Raw genomic sequence first — 25,102 nt, 5'->3', positions numbered from 1 at the left:
GGCGGGGATCGGCGCCCGGCGCACAATGCGGCGCGGGAGAAAGCCGGGCCCGGAGCCGCCGGAGTGGAGCTTTGGGAGCTTCGTGTGCTAAGGTTTGTGTCAGCCTGACGTTGTATAGGGGGCTCTGAACGCCTGTAGTGCATCCCCTCCCACACGACCCTCTGTCTCCTCCCGTTGGACACAGTGCGGGCTTCAGAAAGGCCCCGAGGTGCCCCTGAGGGAAGGAGACACCTTTGTCCAAAGGAGCTGTGTGTTTTACTTCAGCAGCCTCTGATATTTCACTTTTTAAAGGGAGAGAAGTGGGAACACGGTCCTAGACCAGGAGTAGTATGAGGTAACCCAAATATTTGGGAGCAGCACAAATAAATACTGCAGGCAGTCTGTGCCAGGTGATTGGCTTTAGAGGTGTGGCCTTGGTGTGGAGAGACGAGCCTGGCATCCACAGCACCGTTAGCAGTGCAGATAAAGTGAGGATGTACCTGAGTATATCAGAGTGTACCACTCAGGGCTATGGCTTTGCCAACTGAGGTGAGATCTGTCACAAATATAAATAAGAATAACGCTTATTTCTGGCTTACAGAGCACTCCCTGGTAGATCCGCGTTGCATTCCGTTGGCTCCCGTGCCACTGTAGCCCAACCGTGCAGCACTCAGGGGCACAGCAGGGAAGAGCGCTGCTCTTTGTTTGCAGGTTTGTGTGCTGCCACTGGGTTCAATCCACTCACAACATCCTTCGTTTGCATGTGCCCTGAGCGCTCTGCTGCCGCCCAGACCCAGCTCACAGGCCTAGCAACAGCACAGCCATTGGTGTGGGGAAACGGGGCTCTTGCCAGAGGGGATCTGGGATCTCCCCAGCCCCTTTGACTTGCACGTGTATTAAATCCCAGCGTTGTTGTAATAATCATAGTACAAAAAAGCAGCTCTGGCACTCAGGCGGTTTATCCGAAGAAACAATCCACAAAAGTCTTTTGATTTTTGCTCAGGATGAGGTCAGGTTCACACTCCACGGCTTACAGTGCCTGCATTTGTGCAAACATATAGTAACCTGAGCAGACTTTCAGATTGAGAAGGTCTTTCATCGCCTGAGATGAAAAAGTAATGCAGAGCTTATTCTTGTAGTCACAGCATGCGGTCCGAAAACTAGTTGAAAAAGCACAGGGCACTCTGTTCTGTACAAAGATAGCGTCGTAACAGGAATAGATTGCAATGACACAGTTCTTGGGGTGGGCAGCCAACCTCCGAGCACTGCGTTGAGTTTGTAGCTGATGTCTGAATCTTACGGTCACGCTGTGAAGCACCCCAGCCCTGAAGGTTCAGACTCGTGTCCCAGTCAGGCTGCGGGCAGATGTGCCCTAGTTCTTCACTCCCTACGTGTGCCTGGCACTTTGCAGAACATTGTTTTCCCGAGCTGGGAGGAGCTTGCTGTGAACAAAGCCACTCCATGTTTATCCCACACCATCTTTACACGTACCCTTGGCTAAGATTTTAAAATGAGCTCGGTGAGCAGCAGGATCTCGGTCCTAGCAGACCCTGACCTACTGTGCTGACAGATGCTGATTTCCTGTGTCCGGAGGACTGACACTTGGTGCCTTCAGGGCTGGAGCTGTCTCAGAGGTCTTCCAGAGGTAGAACTGCTCGCAGAGGTCCTATCCAGGGAGCTCCTTACAGCAGGGATCTGTGGGCACAGTGGCAGTGTAGGACAACAGTTGGCTGAAAGCGTCATCTCGATGTAACAGCAGCAAACAAATAGCTTCAATGCTTTAACTTGTCTGAAATTTCGTTTACATCTGTCCTGAGTCAGCAGGCCCCTAGCAGAGGGAGTCAGGCATACTGTTATGCTGCTGCTGATGGAACGGAGGAGATCAAGCCTTTGGTGACTGAGCTGTGCAGATAAAAGCTGTTTGAGATCTGAGTGGGCTCGGTCTCTGTTCTGTACCAGCACTCCTGGGCTCGGTGCCTCCTTCCTGCCTCCTCTTAGGCCACTGTGTGTCTGCAGGGCTGTGGTTTGGCAGTGAAATACCCAGAGGAAAACGAGAACGTGGTCTTTGCACGGTGAGGAGAACCGAGTGGCAAAACAGTCATCGTGTACCGCATGAAGCTGCCGCCGAGGGCCTTTTTGGCCGGGCAGCTTTTTCTGGTAGCGAATGTGATGATAAAATGCAGAGTGTAGAAAAACATACAAGGCACCCGCTGGAGATGCCGGGGATTGAACCCGGGACCTCATACATGCAAAGCATGCGCTCTACCGCTGAGCTACATCCCCTTGCCCCGTGCTGCCCACCCAGCCTGCCGGACCGCTCCTTGCTTCATTCTTCTGAGTCGGAAACCGCGCGCGGCAGAGCGCTGCCTGCTAGGCTGAGACGGATGGGGAGCAGCGCGGGGCGCGTGGGACAGCGCTGCGTGGGCTTTAGGGGTCTCCCGGAGTACAGAAGCACTCTGCGTGCGCGCACGGATCGCTGTGTGTTTTTTTCTCCTCGGAAGGCGGAAAAATTTGGGAGCGGAGAAAAAGTAATGTGAGGTAGTAAAAGAGTCACTACCTCCCCGTCGGGGAATCGAACCCCGGTCTCCCGCGTGACAGGCGGGGATACTCACCACTATACTAACGAGGACGTTGTATGGGAAAGCCCCGCGGCCCACTCAGAACTCAGGCCCCACGCGGGCGCTGCCTGCTGCTGCCGCCGAGACCGCCCCGCGCCGTGACCCCTTCGGCCGTGGGGCACTGCGAGCTGTTCGGCTGCAAAACGACCGCCATGAGGAGAAAAGAGAAACAGTGACAAAAGGAACTAGCTGCCGAAACCCGGGATCGAACCAGGGACCTTTAGATCTTCAGTCTAACGCTCTCCCAACTGAGCTATTTCGGCGGCGAGAAAGTGTTGCCTGGGCTACACATACGACCCCGCCCAGCCCCCGCCCCTCGTGCAGCCGCGAGCACGTGGGGAGTCTGCTCAGAGCAGCGCGCGGCTCCGGGGGCAGCAGTCCCCTGAGACCCTCAGCCGCATCCCCCATCGTTCTGCGCTAAAGCCCGGGAAACAGGGATAGGCCCCCGGCATCCGCCCGGTAACTGCCCCGGCTGTCACGGCCTTAAGTGCCATCGCTGCGCCGGAGCCGCCAGGAGAAAAAATTGCTCCGGCGTGCAAAATAATTGCTCTCTCCCCGTCGGGGAATCGAACCCCGGTCTCCCGCGTGACAGGCGGGGATACTCACCACTATACTAACGAGGACAGGCGAAGAAAGGGGTTTGCTCCGCCTCTGCCATAGCTCCGCGGTCCGGCTGGCGGCGCTCGGTGGCTGCGTGTAGGATGTCTGCGTTCTAGCGGGAAGCTTTTTAACAAGGGGATGTAGCTCAGTGGTAGAGCGCATGCTTTGCATGTATGAGGCCCCGGGTTCAATCCCCGGCATCTCCACGTTTTTCTTTTTTTTTTTTTTTTTTTTTTTTTTTTTTTTTCCCTTCCTCTTTACTTTTCTACCTGCTTCCTCCATTCACAGGCAGAAAGCAGAAGCTCTCTCGAAAGCCAGCTAGCTTGCTGTCACTTGCCAAGATTCCCTACAGATCCGTATTTCACCTTCCTCATTTGTAAATCAGCACAATGCATTGCTCTTTTCATCCTCCACCCCCCAAAAAACGGGCTGCAAAGTGCTGCTGCAATCCCTGCTGCTGGTGTTAGTGCTGAGCACCATGGCCTTACAACACCAAAGCTTATGAAACAAACAAAAAATCCCTAGTGTGCTGTAATTCACGTAACCCATGGGTTTTCTCGCTTTAGTCCTTCCCCATGCAGCTCCACAGGGTGGAGCTTGGGCCAGAGCAAGCCCAGCACGCAGGGAAGGCTCAGTCCTTGGGATCTGCAGTCACACGTGAGGATGGGCCTACAAAGGTCTAACACTGCTTCTTGCAACACCCTGCGTAGAAAACATTTCTCCCATCCAAACCAAGAATTACACATATTTATTGTAGCCCACGTGACTAATATAGTCCAAAGAGAAACTTCAGCAAAACGTAACTGGTAAAATACAGTGGATAAAAATATCCAAATATTAACATTACAAAGCACCCGTGAAACAGCTGGTGGGGCTTCTGAGAGCACGGCAGGCCGAAAAGCAGAGCCAGCAGCCAGCTGACCCCCAGAAAGGCACTGCTAGCAGCTAGCCCGTCCCTCTGACCATCAGATCTTCATGGAAAACCACGCTCCCAAAACACCTCGGAGAATAGGAGTCCCCCAAGAACAGAGCTGGGTGTCACAGTGCTACTGGCGGCCACTGCTTGGCTACGTCATCGTGCATAACCTCAGGGATCCACTGGCAATAGGCTGCGAGCAGATCTGGAATGAAAGAGAGCAGCAGTGAGATGCCCTATATAGATCAGCATCCATTTGGCTCTTTCTATTCCATAAATAAATATTTGGAGCACATCAAGTGAAACATCCCACCGTACACGTACCTCAAAAAGCCAACAACAAAGTGCCCACCGACAGGACTAATATTTAAGGAGCAGGACACTTACACTTGGGGTTTTTCTTCCATGCAGCCAGCAAAGCATCACGATTATCACAGTTTTCAGCAACCAGAGCCTGCAGGAGGGATTCTGTCCTGGGCTGAAGCCTGTGAGAGTCCAAGACAAAACAGTGCAATAAATGACCATCAGCTCAGTTGAGCAGAGTGTTACAGCATTCAGCTCACCTTTCTGAATTCATACTCTGTATTAGTGGAGGCTAAATACGGATGTAAAACACACGACCTCTGGATATAGAGGCATGCCTTTAGCTCAAGAAAGTTCTCATGCACTTGTATGGAGCCGCCCGTAGAGGTCAGTGTGATCAGTGAGCTCCGTGTGTGCTTCTGCACAGCCCTTACAATAGCCCAATTCTCTCAAGACAGTTCTTGGTAAAAAAAAAAAAAAAAAAAAAAAACCTGTGATTTTCCCCTCTCTGCAATTAGAGATTAGCTCACTGCCTTGTACACCCTTCCCAGCATTTAATTTTTTATTTTTTTAAGGAAGTTAAAAGTGTTCACAGTGGAGAAAACAAACTTGTTTTTCACAACTTACTTGGACCACGTTTTCAGCATTATGAGAGGACTGGAGAGCAGACACTGGCTGTAAGAACCCAGTTTCTCAACGACCTGCGAGATACATTGCAGTAAGCACATAACAAACAAGGTAAATTGTTCCATGGAGGCAACCATCAATGCACTTGGATTGCTGCAGGTTTCAGTCCCATATCCCGTATCCCCAGCTCTCCCATGCAGATCTCCATACCAGCTTTGCCCTGATTGCCTTGCCTGATGACTCAACTCGCAGAATGGAGAGACAAGAACTATAGCTTTTTTCCTTTGAGAAAACAGGACTTAAATTCAGGTCTCTTTCACCCACCTGCTCCATTCCCATGCCATTTTGTATCTTAGAGCTCTTTCCCACCCCACCGAGTACAGCAAATTCTAGCAGCCATTGGCAAGCCTCATCTCCAGAAACTGGGCTGAAACACTGCTAGTGTCCAGGAAGTGTTGCAGCCAGGCCACACGTACCTTTCCTTCAAGCAGGAACCTGGCGAAGTATTTATAGCGATCAATACCTTCTGGATAATCAACCTCGACAGCAGGGAGCTGCCAGCTAACTCGATCTGGAAAGAGATCACAGAGCCTCAGCACTTGAGGAATATAAATTTCCACATGTACCACCACCCTGGCAGCGTCTCTCTTTAACAGGGGTTACTGGTGGACATAAAACTGCCATGCCAACAGGAAGATGGTAATATTTAAATATTTTAAATCCTGTGGATCTGCTCAAATTGCTGTCAAGCTCTTTCAACTGTCCTTTGAACAGCTCTACCCTTCTGGTATTGTGGACAGTATTGTTAAGAGACATTACAATAACTGTAGAGCAGCTCTCGGGCAAAATGAGTGAGAGAGACTTTTTAAGAAGCTTACAAAAGACACTTGGCCTGTGACATCGAATTCTGCCTGTTTCGGGGCAGTACGATGGAGGAGGATTTTCCAGAGGCTTCCCAAAGTGGCAGTAGGGTGGCAACAGGGCAGGAATCCACTCGGGTTCAACTGCAGACACACCTGAGAAAGGGAGAACACACCTGAAGGGAGCCTTGCTGCCAACAGCTGCCACTCAGGAGCAGTCCTATGAAGGAAGTTTTCTGCTAAGGCATCTCTGCATTCCTAACCAAGTCTGCAGAACTGACCACAGCAGTCTCACCTTTCATGTACAGTTTTGTAGTCTCAACAATTTCTTGATACACCACAAACTCCGGGAGCTGCTTGAAGAGGACTGAGCTTGGATGGATGAACACTGGCTCGTCCAGAAGAGCGGTCTTTAAGAAAGCGCAGAGGATTGAAGCAGAGTAGGATGAATTACTGGCAATCTCATTTCTTGATTGCACCAATTTCAGTCTCTCTCAGATAAACATTTACTGAGGCTCCTTAAGTAAAGAGGGTTTTTAATAACACTTTACTTTTCTGCTTCGTTTTCTCTGGAGACATCAAGCAATCTGCAAGACAGACTAATGGCCCTTCTTGCTTTTTTACAGCAATTCCTGCAGGAGGACTGGGAAACTGCTGCACTGGAAACTTCAATTCTATGGCAAGGAGCTGGAGAAAGCCAACACACGCAGCCCCAAGGCTGCATCCAGACAGAAGCCCAGGCTTTGCAGAGTGCCCCTCTGCCCTACAGAGATGAGAAGAGAGGAACTCAGGTAAATCGAGCTGTTTACCTTGTAGGCATTCTTCCACTTATCGTCCAGGAGTTCTTCGGCCTGAACCCTCCGAGCAAGGTGGTCCCCCAGCCCTGCCAATACGATCTGTCGTAAGTAAGTCGCCTGTGCTTCTGTTGGGGGCTTCATCTTTGGGTCAACATAGAGGCCAGCATCAGTGCAGACTGAGTTCACTGCACGAAAAAAAAAAAAAAGGTGAGTTAAGATTCAGCTGATGGGTTTGCCCCCAAAAGATGACAATTCCTCCCAGAATCCATTCACCTGCCGTTGTCAGCTGCCCTCTCAAGCGCCTGATTTCCAGCATGGCTTTGTAGCGGAGCCCATTCTCTTCACAGAATTTAGGAGTACACCCAGAGTATTCACAGGCCCCCACTGCTCCTGGAAGCGAACAGTCAGGTGGAGAAAACAATTTAGCAAATGAGTTGTACTTAAACCAGCTGCGGCACAGTATTGACACAGCATGAGCATACCGCCGTTCCCACTCAGCCAGGGCCGTTTGTCAGCCCATGATGCCTGGAGGCTGCCTGTATCAGCCCAGGAATTACACTACTACACTCAGTCCTACAGCAAGAGGATGGTTTTGTATGAAGCTGAGGTTAGGGCAATGGGGAGAGGAGAATGGAAGTTAACAGCACAGGGAAAGCACTGTGTGCAATACCTAGCATCACCATGAGGTCTCCGAGCTTCTGAAATGACCCTTGCCCAGCCCAGATCCTCTGCATCTGTACAAGCCTTCCTTTCTTCCCCTTCAGCTTCACTGCCTCTTCCTCACTTGCTGCTGGCCTAAAACACAGAACAGCGTGAATCAGGGCTTTGCTTCCATGCAGATGGCCCTCAAGGTAAGAGAGGCATCAGCATCCCTGCTAGGCTGGATGGGGCCCTGGGCAGCCTGATTTAGCGGGAGGTGCTCCTGCCCATGGCAGGGGTTGGAACTGGATGGGCTTTAAGGTCCTTTCCAACCCAAACCGTCCTATGATGCTACGGTTCCATATAAACTGGGAATCGGGCACCTTCACTCACCTGTCAAACTCCTCAAAAAGCTCCCGAACGGTCATGGCAGATACAATGCTAATGGTGTAAGGCAGGCAGTCGTGCTGCCTGCTTAGCGCCAGCATCTTCGCATAGCGGGGGGCAACAGGAAAAGTGGCCATTACTCTGCCCAGGGGACTAATAGGGCAGCTCAGCTTTGCTGCCTGCTGTTCCTTCAGCCTGTGGGGAGAGAAGTCGTGCAATGAATTAACTTCTGCATTCATACAAACCTGTGTTTCTGCCCTTGTGGGTGCTTTATCCCCAAGAGGAAATCTGTGGGGAACCACAGCCATTACCTTCCTGTCATAGGGGGCTCCTTCAGAGCACCCAGGGCTATCAGTAACTCCTCAGCTGCTGCAAGTGCTTCTGCTGGAGGCGGTGTTGGGAACGGGAAGTTGATTACCTACAGGCACCAAACAAAATGCCTCTCAGTACATCACTGACACGGCAGAGTCTGGATCAGTAAGAAGCCCTAGAAGGGAGCAAAAACTTCACCTTCCATTACAAAGACCGAAGAAAAACATTTAGAATGTGTGCCAGAAACAAGAGGAAATAACATATAATAGGAGGAAACGCTTAGAACAAAACCATTAGGAAATGTGAAAACAAGCATGACCCTCAGCTGCCACTGACTCCAGGCACCACCTAGGGCAGGCTGCTTAGTGTCTAGCTCTAAGCACTGTGCTTTCTGAAAGCATGCAACTATCTCCAAAACACAATCCCTATTTTGATAGGGGATTTTTCAGTAGTGAAAATACAAAGCAAAAGCTCTCATGACCAAGGGGCTGGTAAGGTCTGCTGAATTCATAACAGCATCTGCATTTTGCAGAATGGAAACCAAATCCCAGGATCCTCGTTTCTAACACACGGCACAGCTCCAAGTAATGACAATAACATGGATTTGTTTGTTTCTGGTTCCAAGGGGCAACTATTTTAATGAGCTCCATAGCACAGAGCCAGTCTGACACCTCACCTTTTCTATATTTAGTGCCTTCATTTGCAGAATCAAGTCTTCCACCGGTCGCTTTGTTATTTCTGGCGCAGAAAATTTCTCAAAGTCCATGAAGACAGCTGAAGAATACAACCTAGTGGAGCAGAAGCGCTGCTTGGAAACTCGCAAGAAATCTTAACTCAGGAAATGCGCGTGAAAAATTGGCAAAGGATTTAAATCAAAAGGCAGCTGAGGGTAACATTTACATAACCCTCTTCCCAGCAGCTCGCTGACCTGTAGCAGTGCCCTGGTTCAGTCCGGCCTGCACGACCTGCCCGCTGGTTAGCTGACGCTTGAGATATCCAGGTGACTCTGAAAGATGAAACCCCGGTGACTTTGTCATAGAAACGTTTCTTGACCTTTCCACAGTCAACCACGTATTTGATGCCTGGGATAGTGAGCGATGTCTCTGCCACGTTGGTGGCTACAACACAGAGTCTCGTGCCAGGAGGAGGAGGCCTGAACACCTGCAACAAACAGACGGGTGTGTGAAATGCACTGCCAACAAAATCCTTGATGCGCCCCACGGCTGCGAGTAATTTTAACACGCTACAGGACTGTTGCTTTTCATCTCTCCCCACTCGCTGAACTGGCACATCAAGGAGAGCACAGCCCAAGCAAGGCCTGCTCCAAACCCATCCCATCCTGCCCATCAAGCCACACCAGTTTGCCCACTGACGGTAGTCCAAGATGGACCTTTTAGCTCACAAAATATTTGAGACTTCGGACAGCAATGCCACCTATCAATAAGGGTCATTTCCTTACGTGACAACGAATGTTTTACCTTTGCTTGCTTCTCCGGTGCTAGTAAAGAATAGAGAGGGAGCACATAGAGTGGAAGGGATGAATCTGATTTCTCTTCTGTGAAGAAATCAAACAATAATCTTAAATACACAGTAAGTCAGCTTCTAGGCTTATCCCCAGTGATGTCTCCAGGAGCATAATTCATTAAGAAGCAGCAACAAATTATTTGGGATAAATCTGCATCTGGAAAACTTGACTTTTCCATTATGCAGAGTCGATGAGCTGTCACACCAGTTTAGCAAAGGACAGCTATTTTATGTCACACATTTCACAGCTATCTGTAAGATAAGGGCCAAACCTTCTTCTGAGTCTCCATCTCCTAAATCGAGGTCGACATCAGATCCTGCAATATCATCATCAGTTTCAGCATCTCTATCTTCATCTCCTTCATCCACCGGTACAACAGCGTAATTGTCTAGATTGATTCGGGGAAGTGCCTGAGGAAGACAGGGAAGAAGACAATGAAGCGTAAGTGGGAACACAGACAGCTCTTCTTATTGCTTTGAAAGCAAAGCTGAGCATTTATTCCAAACATTTGTTGACCTGAAACTGGCAGAGATTGGGAAATTTCAACTGTATTTCAAGGCTAAGATTCAGCATTTGTTAACTGTGAGAGTCGGGGGGGATAGCCCAAGTCACTATTTCAAACAGCATTCTGTGCTGAGCCATGTGTCTTCACAGAGAGGACAGTGGCAAAGGCTAACACTTCTTCACACCACTCCAGCTACCAGGACCCAATAGCAGTGTACAGTGCATCTGCAGCATCAACATCTCCTCCCAGCACAGTGCACGTGGGACCTGGGTGGAAGCCAAACGCTACCATCCATCACAGACACATCAGTCTCAATTCTGGCTAACCAACAGCCAGAGGAGAGGCAGCCCCGAGACAGCAAGTCTGCAACTCCTTCCATTAAAGTTTTAAGGTCAGTACTTAGCTGAAACCTGTCTCCAACTCACAATATCCAGGGACGTGTTTTAGCCCTCTGCTGCTTGTAATGCAGTACTTAGGAGTGCAAACAGTGCTACTGAGTTTCCTGCAGGGAACATGTGCAGGCAACAAGGCTTCGTGCGAGCCTAAACCAGCCTGGTGAGAAACACCGCTATGCAGTAGTGCTCTTCTGCAGGGAAGCACCTGCTCCTTCCTGCCTCTGGGAGGAATTCTAGCCATCACAGTACCGTAGCTTTCTTCCGTCTCCGTGATTTCTTAAATTTTCGCATTTCTTCCACTGATTCTTTTCTGTCGTCATCATCTCCTACAAAAACAGCCATCAAATTACCATTAGCTGAGCACGCTTTCCTTCAGAGGAATCTGAAGTTTAACAGCCCTTTATTCAATAGCATTACCTGCAGTGTTGTTTTTTTGGAAGGGAAAGGCTTTCCTTAGCCTCCTACAGAGAGAATGAACTTCTGCCTGGCCTGTCAAGAACACCAAAATCCCACCTGCAAGAGAAGAAACCACTCTAAATGCCATGCATCACTGCTTAAGTTACCAAAAAAAAAAGCTCAGAAAACTCTATAGATTAAGTGTGAAGAATCTGAGAGGCTCCATGGTGCCCTTACCTGAGGGTAACATCCGATGGATCTTGCACACCTTTCGGAAGCATTCCCCACTGTAGTCATCCAGGGGGGTTTTCTTGTTAAAATGAACAGTGACAGGGAATTGCCTTGCATCCACCTAGAGAGGAAATCCAACAGCAAACAAGCCACGTTTGTAACTCCAGCACACTCATTGCAGCCCTCATGGCACAACTAGATGTGCCTATCCTGAAGTCTGTGCAGCTTTTGGATTTGGTAACCTACAAAGCACCAGACCCACAGAAGTGATCCATGTTGGCTATGCTGAACACCATGAAACCAAGAGGGAAACTCAACTATCCTCTCTTAAATTGAGGCTTCCTAACCGTAACTTCCAGTCTTTCAAAATAATCCAATTCTGCCAGGGGAAATTCTCTGCTAGAAGCGGAGAGAAAACCACCAAGTCCCAAATGGCAGAACAGTATAAACAAAACGAAGTAACTGTTTTTTCAATTGACATCCAAAAGATTTCAGTCCCAAATGGACAGACTAGAGTACCTCATTTTTTTTAATAAAATAAAGAAAACCCTTGCTGTCTTTTAGCTGCTACGACTGGCAGAGATCCCGGCGAGAAGAAGGATACCTGCAGAACAGGAGGTGTGACAGCAAACAGCCTGGTGTTCTCAGTGAAATCTTCCACGCGGAGGGTAGCTGACATGATGATCAGCTTCAGCGGCAGCCCCTTCTGTAGGGACACAGGTGTTATTCTCTGCCTGGAAGCACGCTATACAGCACACAGAGCTGGAACTATTGGCAGCACTGGACACAAGTGCTTTCTAATAGGCCACTAATTGTAATTACTTGTGTCTTGTGGCACTGCAATCGGATACTGAGTGAGAAGTTACCCACTGGCACCCCTTCCCAGTACACCCACTGCCAGGCAGCTTCTCTCACCTTCTCCCGCAGAGGCACGATGCGAGACAAGAGCCCTATCAGGATATCCGTGTACATGCTTCTCTCGTGGGCTTCATCAATAATGATCACTTTGTACTTTGAAAGCAGAAAATCCTGAGAAGAGAGAATGATTTCACCGCATGAAGCTTCATCTGAGGAGATCCCCCACTCAGAACAACCCATGGCTGCACAAACACTGACCTCACAGCCTCTCACATCTGAGCACAGTCGCAGGCATTTCCCCTCATGCCACCTGACCGCAGAGAACCTATGCACTGGACAGGCGCAGTCCTACACAGGCAGTGTAGCACAGACCCAAACCCCAACGCAGAGCAGCCTGGTTCCCAAGACTCCCTCCTCACCCTCATTTCACCTAACAAGATAATCCCACACTGAGAGACTTGGGCAGGAACCTAAAGGGTTGAGATGAAATACGTCTCAGTGCTGAAAGGGATTTTGCTTGGAAGGCTGGCAACAAACCCACACAACTTGGCTGACACCTCCTCTGGCTGAGGGAGATCCCTCCCTTCAAGCAGCAAGGGCAGCACCTCACCTTCTGGACTTCTTTCAGCAGCACACCATCTGTCATGAACTTGATTTGCGTTTCGTCTGTGACATTTCCTTCATATCGTATTTGATAGGAAACCACTCTGTGAGGGAATACCAGGAGAGCCACAAGGCATGGAGAGAAGCAGGATATTAGCGTGCAGATCAGGAAGCAGCCTTCAGCCTAACTGAATTAGGACTTAATGCCAACATATGAAAAAACACACCCCATCAGCCCACCACAGCCTCGCACACACCGAACACCAGAACCTGGGGTGTACAGCAATTCCACCCTGAGCGCCTGCACGAGCTCTTACAGACACCACCAGGGCAGTCTAGTCTGTAAGTAACCTGCCACAGATTCTCACCAGAGGCAGAACAGCAACACACACACTTCTGTTTCAGTCTATCCTGTGTGCCGTGCATCTCAGCATAACCTTCCCAGCATGCTCCCAGCGGGTTTCCTTCTCACCTGTGTGACAAGTTCATCTCCTTAGCGACGCGCTGAGACATGGACACTGCAGCCACGCGCCGGGGCTCGGTGATCCCAATGATGCCATTTGAACTAAAGGGGCAAAGAACGACAAGGGGGGGTTGTTTAAAGGCTCCAAAAGATGGGTTATGTGGAAAGGGTTTTGCAAGTCACAGCTGTACTCCCTTCAGGTTTTTAAAAGCTCCTTCAGCATGGCCACTGCCAGTGCCCAGCAAAGAGCACGCTCCCCAGTTCAGCCACTTCAGAATACAAGAGACAAAATCAGAAGTGACTGAGCTCAACTTCAACTTTTCTAACTACATTTGCTACATATGAAAGGCAACTCCTACCTGGTATAACCAGCTTCATAGAGAAACTGGGGGACCTGAGTGGTTTTACCACTGCCCGTCTCTCCGCATATGACGACAATGGGGTTCTCATTAATGGCTTCCATGATGACTTGCTCTTCAGCCAGAATTGGCAGCTTTAGTCTTGCTTCCTAAAACACACGGTTTACGCACATCAATTAGTCTTCCCCAGGATTGAAAGGTGTTTTCCTAGCTCAGATGACAAAATCCACAAGAAGGAATTCTGCAAGGCTTAAAGGCTTAAAAAGCTCCAAACCAGCAAATATCCCACGGCCTTGCCCAACAACTAGATTCATCTGAACAGCTTCTCAAAAAGCAGCCAGAAGTTTCTGCACTTTAATTTGTGAAGCTGTGGAGTTCCCCAAGCTTAACAGTACCGCATTTCCAACAGAGCCTCCCCATAACCCTGCCGTGTCTGTTCAAAGACACACAGAGCTCTTCCCAGTTCTGGAGAGCGACCTACCCACATCAAATGGAACAGAACTACAGTGTCTGCAGCGAATTGATCCAATGCAAGATGCTGTCACTTCTAAGCCCGCAGGTAAGCACTTCACTGCTCAGCCTCACCTGAATCTCAGGAGATCTGTCCACTGGAACAAAAACTGCAGGCTTGTACGACGGTTTGCTGGACACTGCAGGAGCGGTAGGAGCAGCCTGCTGGCTCACGTGCTTCTTCGTGCCTTCCTCTGGCTTCCCAGCAGAATTCACATTACTGGCTGAAGGCTTCTCTATTTCTTGTTTCTCTTCTTTCTTCTCCTCCTTGGAGCTACTGGTTTCACCCTCAGGCTCTGGTTCTGAATCCGAGCTGTGTCTTCTCTTATTTGCACCACTGATGCTCCTGATCTTCTCAGGTACAGCAGTGCCTGGCTCCTGCAACACCCTAAAACAACACACCACCACGTGAACTACAGCGACAGGACGAGACGTGATGGCCTCAAGTTGCACCAGGGGAGGTTCAGGCTGGATACTAGGGAAAAACAGGCTGCCCAGAGAGATGGTGGGGTCACCGTCCCTGAAGGTGTTGGAGGACTGCAGAGCTCACACATCTTTCACAGCAAACAGAGTTGTACCACAGAGTCACTATGTGAGACCAAACCCAGGTTTTAACCAAAGAGGAAGAACTCCAGCACAGGCAGTGTCATGCGGCACTAGGACAGGTTCCCCAGACAGGGTGAGAAAAGTAAGATGCCAAGGTTGCCACAACCACAGCAGTAAGTCAGAAAGGTTTTCCCCCAGCAGTGCTTTACCTTTTGGGCTGATACATGCGTCCCCCGATGCCCAGCTTGGAAGTGGTGTAGAGAAGCTTCATTTCTGCCTGGGAAGCCTGCACCTCGCTCAGCTTGCTCAGCAGCTCAGCACGCTGCGCGGGAAAACCAGCCAAAGTCAGTGCTTATTGCCACTGGGAAATAATTCCATTTAAAGATCAGCTCTTAAATTAACTTTATCATTTGAAGGGGGGGCTCAATACCAGAATTACTCACAAGCAGCACCGTACCTGTTTTTTCTTTTCCTTCTGTTCTAAAACTTTCTGTAAGTTTTTCTTCTGCTTCCTGCTGAGTGGTTTCTTCCGCTGTTGCACGACACTTGGTGCTCTCTTCTTCTTCTCTTTCTTTGCTGGCAGGACCAGGGCATTGCTCCCATCGACTCCCTTCAGTGGTGTGCCATCTGCAAGTGTTGGTGCGTTACTCACCAGAACCAGGGGGCCTGGTGTCAGCACGCTGCTCAGTGCCCAAATCACACACCATACTGGCTGTGGCCATTCTGGGCAAATGCAACCCTCCACCCCAGCCAGAACAAATCCCATTTGTCAGCAGGAACAAAAACCCCATGGCACATGGGCTGAACGCTGCCATGCCTGCTGTGGCCACTCAGGTCATCCCTTCTGCTTATGGCACAGCACTGACAGCGCCTTGCCTCCTTTTTTTGCTACCCCCCCCCCCAAGGGCCATGGAGCAGCTTAGTGCTGCGTGTGACCCCGCAGACTCTGCCAGAAACAAGCGTCTTCTAGTAGAGAAGTAAGACTGGATTAGGAATAGTTTGATAGTAATTGCATGAGAAAAGCGATTTGAAAAAAAAAAAAAAAATTCACTTTAACTGCACAAACGTTAAGCATAGAAGTATTTTAATAACAGGATTGCCTTAATAAAGAATAGCCTAACTGATGCAGTAGCTGCTATAACAGAGCCACTACCACCACGCCCACACTACCCTTCCAGACCACGTAACGCCCCAAAGCAGTGCAATGACACCGCAGCAGCCCCGCACGACCCGGCCCCTCCGGGCTGCGCTGAGCCCCGGCCCCGCGCACCTCCCAGCTCCAGCTGCAGCTGCAGCCCCGCCGGCTCGGCCCCAGACGGGGGGAGCTGCTCGGCCCCACATCCCGCTCGCGCCCTCCAGTTGTGACGCCGCCGCGCGCGGCCCATGTCAGCAGCCGCCCGGCCCACGTGCAGCAGCGAGCACCCCGCTTCCGGGCCGTGCGGTCTCGCGAGAAGGGGCGGGGCGCGGAGGGCGCGCAGGCGCAGGACGAAGCGGGGGCGTGGCTTGAGGCTGGGGGCGTGGTCTGGCGACGGGGGGCGTGACCGCGGCGCTGGGCGCGCCATTCAGGCAGGGTCAGGGGTCACAGAGAGGACGTAGGGCCACCCAGATTCCCGCCCCCCGGCGCTACCACAGCAAACACCACTTCGGTTAAAAAGAAAAGATCAACTTTTAATGTGCTGTCATCACAGTCGGGTGGAATCATCCAAAAGTTTAAAATACATGCGGATACAACAAAACCTTTTGTTTTCCAACCCAGACGAAGAGAACTCGTGTTCATTCACGTCATTAGCTGCCAAATACAGATCGGTACGGGAGCAAATCACACCTAAAAACTTCTACACCACCAAGAGCTAAGGTTACGCTGGTCTATGTTCCACATTCACTACGCAACACATCTTGAAAGCAAGTCACGAGTTGGAGGACGCACTAACACAGCACTGAGCTACACCAGGGTTACACAAGGCACTCCGACACCCAATGCCACTGGTAGAAGCGTTACACTCTGCGCACGACGGGTCGTTATCTACAGGTGAGGTGCCTACCTGCAAGGAAATCCCTACAAGTGTCAGCTGAACGAAAATGCCAACGCACTGAAAATACAACAGTAGTTTCAAACATCGGGTCTCGAAGCACGCGGCTTAGAACGCTGTAGACCCTCCTGGAATGTGGCACCAGGCGGTACAGAGCCCACAGCGGGGGCCTGTGTTACAGCCAGGCCGGCAGCTGCGGGATCGGGGCTCTACTGCCCCTGTGCCACCACCACGGGCGGAGGTCTGTGGGGCTGCGGTGCCCACGCACCGTACCTGGACACCTAACCGAGACGCTCACACCCACGGCCATAGGAAAGCAGTGCAACCAGCCGCCGGAACGAGGTCTACAAATCAGAGCCAACACTTGGTGGGTCAACTACATGACTTGGAATGGAAAGTATCTGTAAAAGGTATTTACAAAAGTAAGTTGAAAGAGGTTAAATATCACATTCATGTCTCAAAAGCATTTTCACTACGGTGCATGTTTAAAAATACAGAGCGTTTTTAAAGTATACATATTGACGACTAGATTGTGCTTTAAAAAAAATCATTACTTCTGAATTTGACTAACGTGAAAACTGAGTGCTGGGAAAAATACTGATTAAAAATATCCAATTTTATATATACCGCTCTTCACATAACATTTTGCTATACATGGGATGCAAGTAAATACAAAAATACTTCTTTCAAGCAGCAGGGCGATCAAAACTAAGAGTATTAATACAGGAGGGCTGATTTTTTACAAAACTAAAATAAATGATTAGAGACACAGGGAGAAACTATAACCCAAATTAAGTTTCATATAGTATTTGTAAAGAAATCTTTATATAGACAGCTCTTAATATATAAATGATTTGTCATTTTTAAGTTCAACATTAAATATGGATTATGTAAAATACAATCTATGCAAATCTGACTCATGCACATAGTCCTACTGAAGGCAATAGAGTAAGGTTTGCAGACTTTGGTCCTCAGGCCTCAGATTTAGCAAAACAGAGACCTGACCATCCTTGCTAACCAATTCCTAATGTCCACGTTGGTGCTTAGCTCAGTCCTCTGTGCACAACAGCAGCAAAACCAGAGCTTACAGGGAAGACTCTGCAATACTACGGAGAATGAGCTGTAAAAAAATGAATACACCATCATCCCAATGCTCAGCTTCACAAGGCAGATTATTTGTCTCCATAGTGCTTATCTGTTTATGGGAAAGGTTTCAAGTTAGAAAAAGCAGCTTCTTTGCAACTCTAACCACGTATTTCTTGAAAAATGAGAGTTCGAGGAAACTATAGATGCATTAAAAAAATTAAAATGCATTACAACAGTGCCAACTGCATTATCAACTTCAACCACGTTGAACTTAAGCGACTGCAGGTTGACATGAAGGCCATAAGAATGGATTTTAAAACAGCCATTCACATAAATGCCACAGACAGACCAAAAGAGGTTAGGCAAGCAATATGCTTTTTCAGAAGAGCATTAAACATAAGCATAGAGGAAAAAAAAAAACAATTCACCCCACAGATCCATTCAGTAAAGCGGCACATCAAGGCCCTGCCCAGGCAGTGAGCAGCTGCCGGCCCAGCTCAGCGGCCATGTGGATTTGCTCCCATTGCTTTTAGGCCAGTCCCTGCCACAGACCCAGTTCTTGTCATGGGTTCTCCTGACCGAATCATTCAGAAATTAGGAAATACATCATTCTTCAGCTGTGGCCCGTTTTCATCTGTCCTGGTACAGACACTGTGCTCATCACTAAGTGTCCGATGCTCTCCCTCCCGCCCAGAGCGCCATCGGTTACCACACATAACCACTGACCAACTTCCCTCCCTGAGGTCACCTTTGTTTCAGTACATTTCAGCAAGCAAAGCCAGTGCTCACCTACCAACCTAGTTAATCATAAGGTTACAAATACATAAATCCTTCAAAATACAACTGCTCCAAGCTCCTACATCGCTTTGTTTAACACACCTGTTCATGAGGTGACTCAATGTCCCAAAGCCCAGTACAGCGAGGACACAGACTTCAGGATAAAAGCTCCTACAAAACAATTACAATTTTAGAAAAAAATCCAGATCTTCCTGAAGATAAATTATTGCCGCTTATTGGTCCTGAGAAAGCTTTAAGCAACAATGCATTTGCAAGTGGTTCAACCACTGACTTGTGTGTGTGAAAGTAAATGGGTCCCAAGACTAAAAGTCGTATTCTATCCTACGCACTGGTGCTTGAAATATGCTTCACTGTGAAGGTCAGATATGAGTTACAGATTGCCACGCTACATCTTTTCCCCTCGTGTCAATCAGTTAAATCAGATTTGCTTTTCAATGTCAAAACTTAAGTTGCTGATAGGAAAAGCAATGAAATAAAGCCACACGTGCACTTCTCCATTCCTTATATGGGACTGGCGTTTAACGACCTGAAACTTAAGAAATCATCCTTCTCCCTTATTCTCCGCCTCCTATTAAAATCTAGGGCGTGAATTTTTTGGCCTGGATACCAGAAAATGACTTTATCTGATATTCTATGAAAGACAACTTCAAGGCAATGAAATAATAATAAGCCAACAATAAGAGAAAAACATTTGTAACTTTGCACAAACAAACAACGACAGCAAAGGGTGGACCCACAGCAGTTACTTCTCAACAGAAGTGTTCAGTAGCTTTAGATTTGTTTTCTTTTTTACTTTGTGTGTCAAATTTGCATATGTTTAGCTGAATTTCAGTATTTTAAAGACTACTCAATTTGCTTTTATAAAAAATTTACAAAAGATGTTTTTAAATGCTTGTAAAAGTAAGCGTTTCTCTACTGATAAAATTCTAGTACTGGATAAAACTCTGAATATACAGCTTAATTCTTTTTCCTACAAGTATAATGGCTGAGTGTATAATCTAGATAAATTAGTCTTACACATGATGAAAAGTTATAGCTCTGCACACTTTTTACCATGTGATGTTTTGTTGCTTTGTAACTTCGAATGAGACAGTGCTTAGGAACTTTCTAGAGCTGGTGTACAGTGGTCTATCGGGGTCGGGTCATTGGTCACTGCCTCTGTCCAGGTTTTCAATCACCCTGGACAGACGTATGTTCAGAAGTCTGATCTGACTGTCGAGGTGGTCCATCTTCTCCTCCAGGCTGCTGTTGCTGTTTCTTCTCCAGTAAAATCCCACCGGCCCCGTCATGAAGTAGACAGCCACCACAAAGCAGAGAGGCAGGACCGCGTGTTCCGGGTCACCTTCGTACTTCTGCAGGATGTACACGCACGAGAGGGTGAAGAGAGCGACCCTCGCAATCCAGAAGAAACGACCAAAGATCATGTGCAGGAGATAGAAGAAGAATCCGAGGAAGAGAGATAAAAACCAATAGGCAAGTAAAATGGCACCGATCAGCAGAAGAGCGCGGGTTGGGCTGTTGGCAATTGCTGCTGGGCTGAAATAATGAGTCAAGTTGGAGGCTGAAAAACAAAGGAAGATTTGCAGAATATTAACGAGGGCACACAAAAGAGAGAATGGTAGAAATGTAAGCACAGCTTCAGTTACCCATTTCTGGATGGATCTTTCTCTAATCACTGGCCCAGCTCTAATGATGCAACTGAACAAATGCTTTTGAAGTAGAGGCATTAAAGATTCTCTAAAGATAAGCTGCTATAGGGCTTAATGTCCAAGTTCATATCGAAGATTCTGCACCTCTCCTTCATTTCCATGCACCGTTTCATGTCATTTGCATCCATTTCATGATGATACCAAAGAGCTGACCATGACCTGCGACGCATTTTACAGACATCCTATAAACACTCATACCAAAACACAACAGTTGGGTTTAAGCCTCTTGTTTGGAGGCTGTAATAGCACGATCAAAGTCATGTGAAGTAGGCAGAGATACCACTGGTGGATGTTCTACAGAGCATGATACAACATAGCCAGTTTCCCACTCAGCCTATGGTTGTGAGCAATGACATGGGCTGATACAGCTCAGAGGTTAACAGGCATCATCACACTTACCATCAATTCCAAGAACATCTAACAAATCAGTCCATATTCTCCAGAATGTGTCCATTAATACATCCACCCCATTCACAAACCTCTCTGTCAACCTTGAGAAAAACTGAGACATAAAATTGAAAATTAAAAAAGAATAATAAAAACCCTCAATTATTTCAACACACTCGCAACTTACTCGTCATGAGCAGAATTGGAAGTCGTGCAACAGAAATTGCAGAATATTTTGAAGACCCCAAGGTAAATAATAAAAAAACTGAATCGGAGAATCACAGAACAACTTGGGTTGGAAGGGACCCTGAGGATCACCCAGTTGCAGCCCCTGCCATGGGCAGAGCCAGCACCCTGCAGCTCAGGCTGCCCAGGGCCCCATCCAACCTGGCCCTGAGCGCCTCCAGGGATGGGCACCCCCAGCTTCTCTGTTCTCTGACAGCCTGTTCCAGTGCCTCGCTGCCCTCCGACTAAAGAATTGTTTCCTAACATCCAACCCAAATCTCCCCTCTTCTAGTTTAAAGCCATTCCCCCTTTATCCTATCAGGCCACGTAAGAACTCAGTCCCCCTCCTGCTTATCAGCTCCCTTAGGGCACTGGACAGCCCCAATATATTTAAATAAAAACCAACTCTGCCGATCACAAACTTACTCAGTGCAGTTGCTCTTATTTAAGGTATTTTGGCATGTAAACTTATAGGTTAACAGACTTTAAAAACGCGCTTTATTCGCCGTACCATCGTTCAGAGGTTTAAAGAAAACACGATGGACACGGGTAAAGCGTGCCAGAGAACCACGTTTTTATCGAGCAATCGAGAGATGCCCCAGGAGCACACGCAGGGCTCAGCACCGGTTCCTTCTCCCCAGCACGGCCGTCCGAGCACAGGAGGCTCTGCCGGAGCAGCCGGGCCGCATCTCATCCGGAGGGCTCCTGCAGCCAGCCGCTGCCCGGCCGCCTCTCCCGCCTGAAACGAGCTTTAACTGGAGATTTCCTCGCTGCCGTTACGCTGCGGCTCGCTGCGCGCCTCCCCTCCCCGAGCCAGGCTCGCGCTGCTCGGCCGCGGCCGGGCTGTGCCAGGGGCCGGGCCCAGCGCCGGGCTCCGCTCGGGGGCGACCTCTCGCGGGGCAGTGCCCCACGCGGAGCCCCGGACACCCGCGGGAACGAGGGAGGCAGCGCGGGGTGCGCGCGTAGGAGCAGGAAGGAGCGGCCTCACCTTCTGCAGGGCCCGCACGTTGTCCTCCCCGAACAGGCCGCTGACGCCCTGGTAGAGGCCGCTGGCGGCTCGGCGGAAGCTGTTCTGCTTATCGGCGCCGCGGCTCCGCGCTGCCCAAGCGCCGGGCCCCGCCGTGCCGCCCAGCAGCAGGGCGAGGAGCAGCACCACCGCCGGCAGCCGACCCGCCGCCATGGCCGCCCGCGCTGCGCCCCGCGCCGCGGTTATAGCGCCGCCTTCCGGCCGCGCCGCGAGGTCCGCCGCCGTCCTTGGGGAGGGGCGCGGGGAGCCGGGGCGGTGCGATTCATCTCCTGATAGGTTTCACGCGGGTCCTTGAGTAACCAGAGCAACAGAAGTCCAGCGGGGAGGTGTAACTGAGGCAATGTTATCTGCTCCTTCTGGGTAGCGAAACCTAGCCAGGATGCGAGCAGAGTGAGGAGCTGCGGTTGTGTCTGGGGAGTTGCAGGCAGCTCACGACCGTGCCTGGACTGAACTCACTGGGGATCGCTCTTCTGACAGCTGCACTTCCAGTCCCACAGAGAACTCTCTGCCCCTTCCTGGGGAATTCCACAGCCTCAGGGTGTGCCTGTGGCTCTGCCAGGCACTGGGGCAGCTCCACCGATCTCTTTCTGATACCGGAACTGTGTCCTTGAGGCTTAAACCTCACAGCTGGGCCTAAATCTTGTTGCAAAGTACTCAAGTTGAGATCTAGAGTATAGATTTTTTTTTGTTGTTATTGCCTTTTCCCTACTTCTAGCCTGGCCAAAACACTTATTTTCACATTCAGCAGAGTGGCCCAGGCCTTTCAGCATTTATTTATACTTGGCCCTGAAAGCGCTGGGCTCAGGCCCAGGGAGGTACTTAGGCTCTCGCTTGATTTCAGTGGGACATTGATTATTTATATATTTATAAAAGCAGCTTTCATTCTGTTTTAAGATGGCCCCCAAATCCCTGATAGGGTCATACCTGTGTATATGCTGACATCTACATCATGCTCTTCAAAATGAGCTGGCAACAGATAACAGTTAATTTGAGGTTCTTAGGGGGTCCCTGGTTATCTGCCCTCGGTGCCATGCATTGATTCCCAGCACACAGCGTCCACTTTGGGGGCATTTCCTTCATGTGAAGAACTGTGTGCTATAATAACATTACTGCAATGTTATTAACTGTCACAAATGTTGTTTCCTGAGCCAGTTATAACTGCTTGATTTGCTTTCATCTGGCATGACCTCTTCCGGATCCCCTTGTGCTGTTTCTGGTCCAGCAGGTCCTGCTCCTGAGAATTTGGGACAGTTCCTATTTCCCTGTGTGCATTCTTATTGGTGGTTTTCCCTCAAAATCCATTCTGCAAAGTGTTGTTTCCTTCCATCCGCTCTTTGCAGACGCCTGTGGACCTATTTTAGTGGCTGCCTTTGGAAGCCTGCGCTTGTGGCTGTCCTTCACATGAGGTCAGGTTAATTTGGGAATCTTCCCTGGCATGTCATTGATTTCCAGATCTGTCTCAATGAGCCTATTTTAGGTAAATTCACCTCGCCTTACCCGCAGCTCTTACGAAATTACACAATATTTCACCTTTCTCTTGTTTAAATAAATGAAATCATGTCTGTTCAAAGAATATATTGCCTCATGGCATGAAGTATCGATCTCATTTTTCTTTAACCTCAAAGAACTTTTTATTAGGACAACTGTGAGGCTTCTAGAAAGATCTCCAGAGGACGAGCAGTGTGAGCTTCACAGCAGCACTTGCACTTCCTGATCTGGAGACTGTGGAAGTTTTCTTAGTCAGACAGAGAGATTTAACAACTTTCTTTACAGTTTGGGGAATAAATTGAGGTCTTTGTGATGTCAAAGCTTTATCACTTCACAGGGTTCTCTCTTTTAAAAATCATTCTTATGTTGAAAAATAATTGATATAGCCTTCAAGAGAGCTGAGTGGCATTGATGTGAACCAGTCCTTAACCTCCCTGACCTTTATTTTTCTGCCTTTACTTCATCTCACGGCCTCACTTTGCCATAACTGATCACATTACAACCTCTTCTCTTGGCCTTTTTTATTCATGTTCTGCTGTAATTTTTATGAGACTTTTCTTGCTATGTGTCACTTCTTTTTTTCTTCCTACTTTCTGCAGATGCTTTTGGTTCTGGCCGCTCTTACCTCAGGCAGCACTGAGGGGTTGCAGAGCCCAAGGATGCCAGGTGTGCTCCAAGTTTCTCACCCTCCTACAGACTAATTAACCAGCTGGTGGCTACTCCGAATATGGGGATTTGGAGCACAGTTTCTTAATGCAGCTGTTGGATCAGTGGATCACAATCAATCCTCAGCATTCAGCACAGAGTACCCTGGGGTGTTATTACAAAACTGTTAACTCATAGTGATTGTATCACTTCTTTTAATTTAACAGACTGACTGCAGGTTAGTTATGCCACACATGAAGTAGTACCACCACCATCCCTCTTAATAACTCCTGAAACGTCCTTTGAAGAGTCCTTAATTTAATCTAGAGCACAAAACATAATTTAATTTGTAACCTATTATTACTACTGTTAGGTACAAAGCAAAGGTAAAGAGATTTGGAAATGGAGAATTCCAGTTGATCTCATTGCAGCCATTTTTTCCCTAACTATTCTCTTCTAGCTTCCAAATTGTTAGCAGTCACCATATTCCTCCTTGTGCTCCTTTTGCTATGAAACGCGTTTCGTTTTCCTTTTTCTTCCCTTTTCTCTGAAGTCACTTTTGAAAGAAGAAAAAAAATGTTTTATCTGGATATGGAAAAAAGTGGAATAATGGTGAAGAACATGGAGGCAGATTCTAACCAAGGATGCAGCAGTGAAACTGCCATTCATACATTAGAAGGGCATCAGGTGTTCCTAAAAACACGAGTTTTATCACCAAATCCCCAGTGTGCCCCTTCCTACTCAACTGGGTCAGCCTGTTTTAAACCAGGCCTTTTTCACCTCAGGGAGGAGAATTTTTGAGTCCCTTCTCAGGTCACTTGGCGCCACGTTTTCTTTTTGGATGCACACTCGCTTTGGGTGTTTTTTGAGCTGGAAACGATTAAAACCAGGGTCCCCAAGACACCAGACCCCACACCCCCCATCACTGAGACCTCCACCCTCCAAGGAGAATGAGAGCTCCCTCCGGATAGGGCACACCTCCTTCTGATTCGTCCGCTCATTGGTCGGCAGAGATGACGGCTTGTAAAACCTCAGCGCTGATTGGTTCCTCGCCATGTCAGCTCTTCCCCGCTCAGCCTAGCCGCGAGGAGAGCGGGCTCTGGGCTGATGTGGGGCCAGGCGCGCGGCGGCCAATCGCTTGTGGCGGCGTCGTGACCGCCGTGCGCCGCGCGGATCCGTCCGCAGCGCGGGGCCGCTTGATGGGCGGCGGCCGGAGGGGGCGGGGGCGTGCGGGGCGTGAGGGGGTGAAAGCGGGAAATTGCCCCTTTTTGCCTCCTG

At 49.0% G+C, this 25,102-nt stretch overlaps 2 protein-coding genes and 5 non-coding genes across 9 annotated transcripts; 1 reads left to right on the top strand and 6 right to left on the bottom strand.

Moving 5' to 3' along the window:
• TRNAA-UGC lies at nucleotides 2,191–2,262 on the bottom strand. The gene has a single exon. It is a non-coding gene; the product is annotated as a tRNA-Ala (tRNA).
• On the bottom strand, nucleotides 2,537–2,608 carry TRNAD-GUC. The gene has a single exon. It is a non-coding gene; the product is annotated as a tRNA-Asp (tRNA).
• TRNAF-GAA lies at nucleotides 2,788–2,860 on the bottom strand. Its single transcript has one exon. It is a non-coding gene; the product is annotated as a tRNA-Phe (tRNA).
• On the bottom strand, nucleotides 3,149–3,220 carry TRNAD-GUC. The gene has a single exon. It is a non-coding gene; the product is annotated as a tRNA-Asp (tRNA).
• On the top strand, nucleotides 3,332–3,403 carry TRNAA-UGC. The gene has a single exon. It is a non-coding gene; the product is annotated as a tRNA-Ala (tRNA).
• DHX37 (DEAH-box helicase 37) lies at nucleotides 3,923–16,008 on the bottom strand. Of its 3 annotated transcripts, XM_021412486.1 has the most exons (27): nucleotides 15,700–16,008; nucleotides 14,887–15,056; nucleotides 14,639–14,751; nucleotides 13,959–14,271; nucleotides 13,374–13,522; nucleotides 13,024–13,116; nucleotides 12,559–12,655; nucleotides 12,006–12,119; nucleotides 11,695–11,796; nucleotides 11,097–11,211; nucleotides 10,881–10,976; nucleotides 10,713–10,789; nucleotides 9,835–9,973; nucleotides 9,517–9,593; nucleotides 8,967–9,199; nucleotides 8,715–8,826; nucleotides 8,038–8,144; nucleotides 7,733–7,921; nucleotides 7,371–7,495; nucleotides 6,974–7,090; nucleotides 6,713–6,885; nucleotides 6,199–6,313; nucleotides 5,922–6,059; nucleotides 5,520–5,614; nucleotides 5,044–5,117; nucleotides 4,501–4,598; nucleotides 3,923–4,318 (listed from the first exon to the last, which is right to left on the bottom strand). In XM_021412486.1, exons 1-27 carry the CDS (start codon nucleotides 15,989–15,991, stop codon nucleotides 4,236–4,238), a joined length of 3,606 nt encoding a protein of 1,201 aa, XP_021268161.1. In that variant the 5' UTR covers nucleotides 15,992–16,008; the 3' UTR covers nucleotides 3,923–4,235. The 3 variants fall into 3 exon arrangements, 2 of the variants coding, with proteins under 2 accessions (XP_021268161.1, XP_021268162.1); XR_002443369.1 differs by lacking the exons at nucleotides 3,923–4,318; nucleotides 4,501–4,598; nucleotides 5,044–5,117; nucleotides 5,520–5,614; nucleotides 5,922–6,059 and having other exon boundaries at nucleotides 6,196–6,313; nucleotides 6,455–6,885; XM_021412487.1 differs by lacking the exons at nucleotides 3,923–4,318; nucleotides 4,501–4,598; nucleotides 5,044–5,117; nucleotides 5,520–5,614; nucleotides 5,922–6,059 and having other exon boundaries at nucleotides 6,205–6,421.
• On the bottom strand, nucleotides 16,077–21,879 carry BRI3BP (BRI3 binding protein). The gene is made up of 3 exons (XM_021412488.1): nucleotides 21,653–21,879; nucleotides 20,452–20,554; nucleotides 16,077–19,904 (listed from the first exon to the last, which is right to left on the bottom strand). Exons 1-3 carry the CDS (start codon nucleotides 21,842–21,844, stop codon nucleotides 19,486–19,488), a joined length of 714 nt encoding a protein of 237 aa, XP_021268163.1. The 5' UTR covers nucleotides 21,845–21,879; the 3' UTR covers nucleotides 16,077–19,485.

This window comes from Numida meleagris, chromosome 14 (genome assembly GCF_002078875.1).
Source record: "Numida meleagris isolate 19003 breed g44 Domestic line chromosome 14, NumMel1.0, whole genome shotgun sequence".
In the NCBI taxonomy this organism is placed as follows: Eukaryota; Metazoa; Chordata; class Aves; order Galliformes; family Numididae; genus Numida; species Numida meleagris.
Note: the sequence above shows the minus strand (reverse complement) of the source record. Positions and strands in the feature narration are given on the sequence as shown.

Bases quoted from the DNA above. Each gene is read 5' to 3' on its own strand.
- DHX37 (XM_021412486.1), bottom strand. From the start codon at position 15,991: ATGGCGCGCCCAGCGCCGCGGTCACGCCCCCCGTCGCCAGACCACGCC. The intron at 11,797-12,005 runs GTGAGAGAAGCT...GTGTCCCTACAG, and splicing joins TCGTGCCTCTGCGGGAGAAG to AAGGGGCTGCCGCTGAAGCT. The intron at 10,977-11,096 runs GTAAGGGCACCA...CTTCTCTTGCAG, and splicing joins CCATCGGATGTTACCCTCAG to GTGGGATTTTGGTGTTCTTG.
- BRI3BP (XM_021412488.1), bottom strand. From the start codon at position 21,844: ATGGCGGCGGGTCGGCTGCCGGCGGTGGTGCTGCTCCTCGCCCTGCTG. The intron at 20,555-21,652 runs GTGAGGCCGCTC...TTTATGTCTCAG, and splicing joins ACGTGCGGGCCCTGCAGAAG to TTTTTCTCAAGGTTGACAGA. The intron at 19,905-20,451 runs GTAAGTGTGATG...TTTGTTTTTCAG, and splicing joins AGATGTTCTTGGAATTGATG to CCTCCAACTTGACTCATTAT.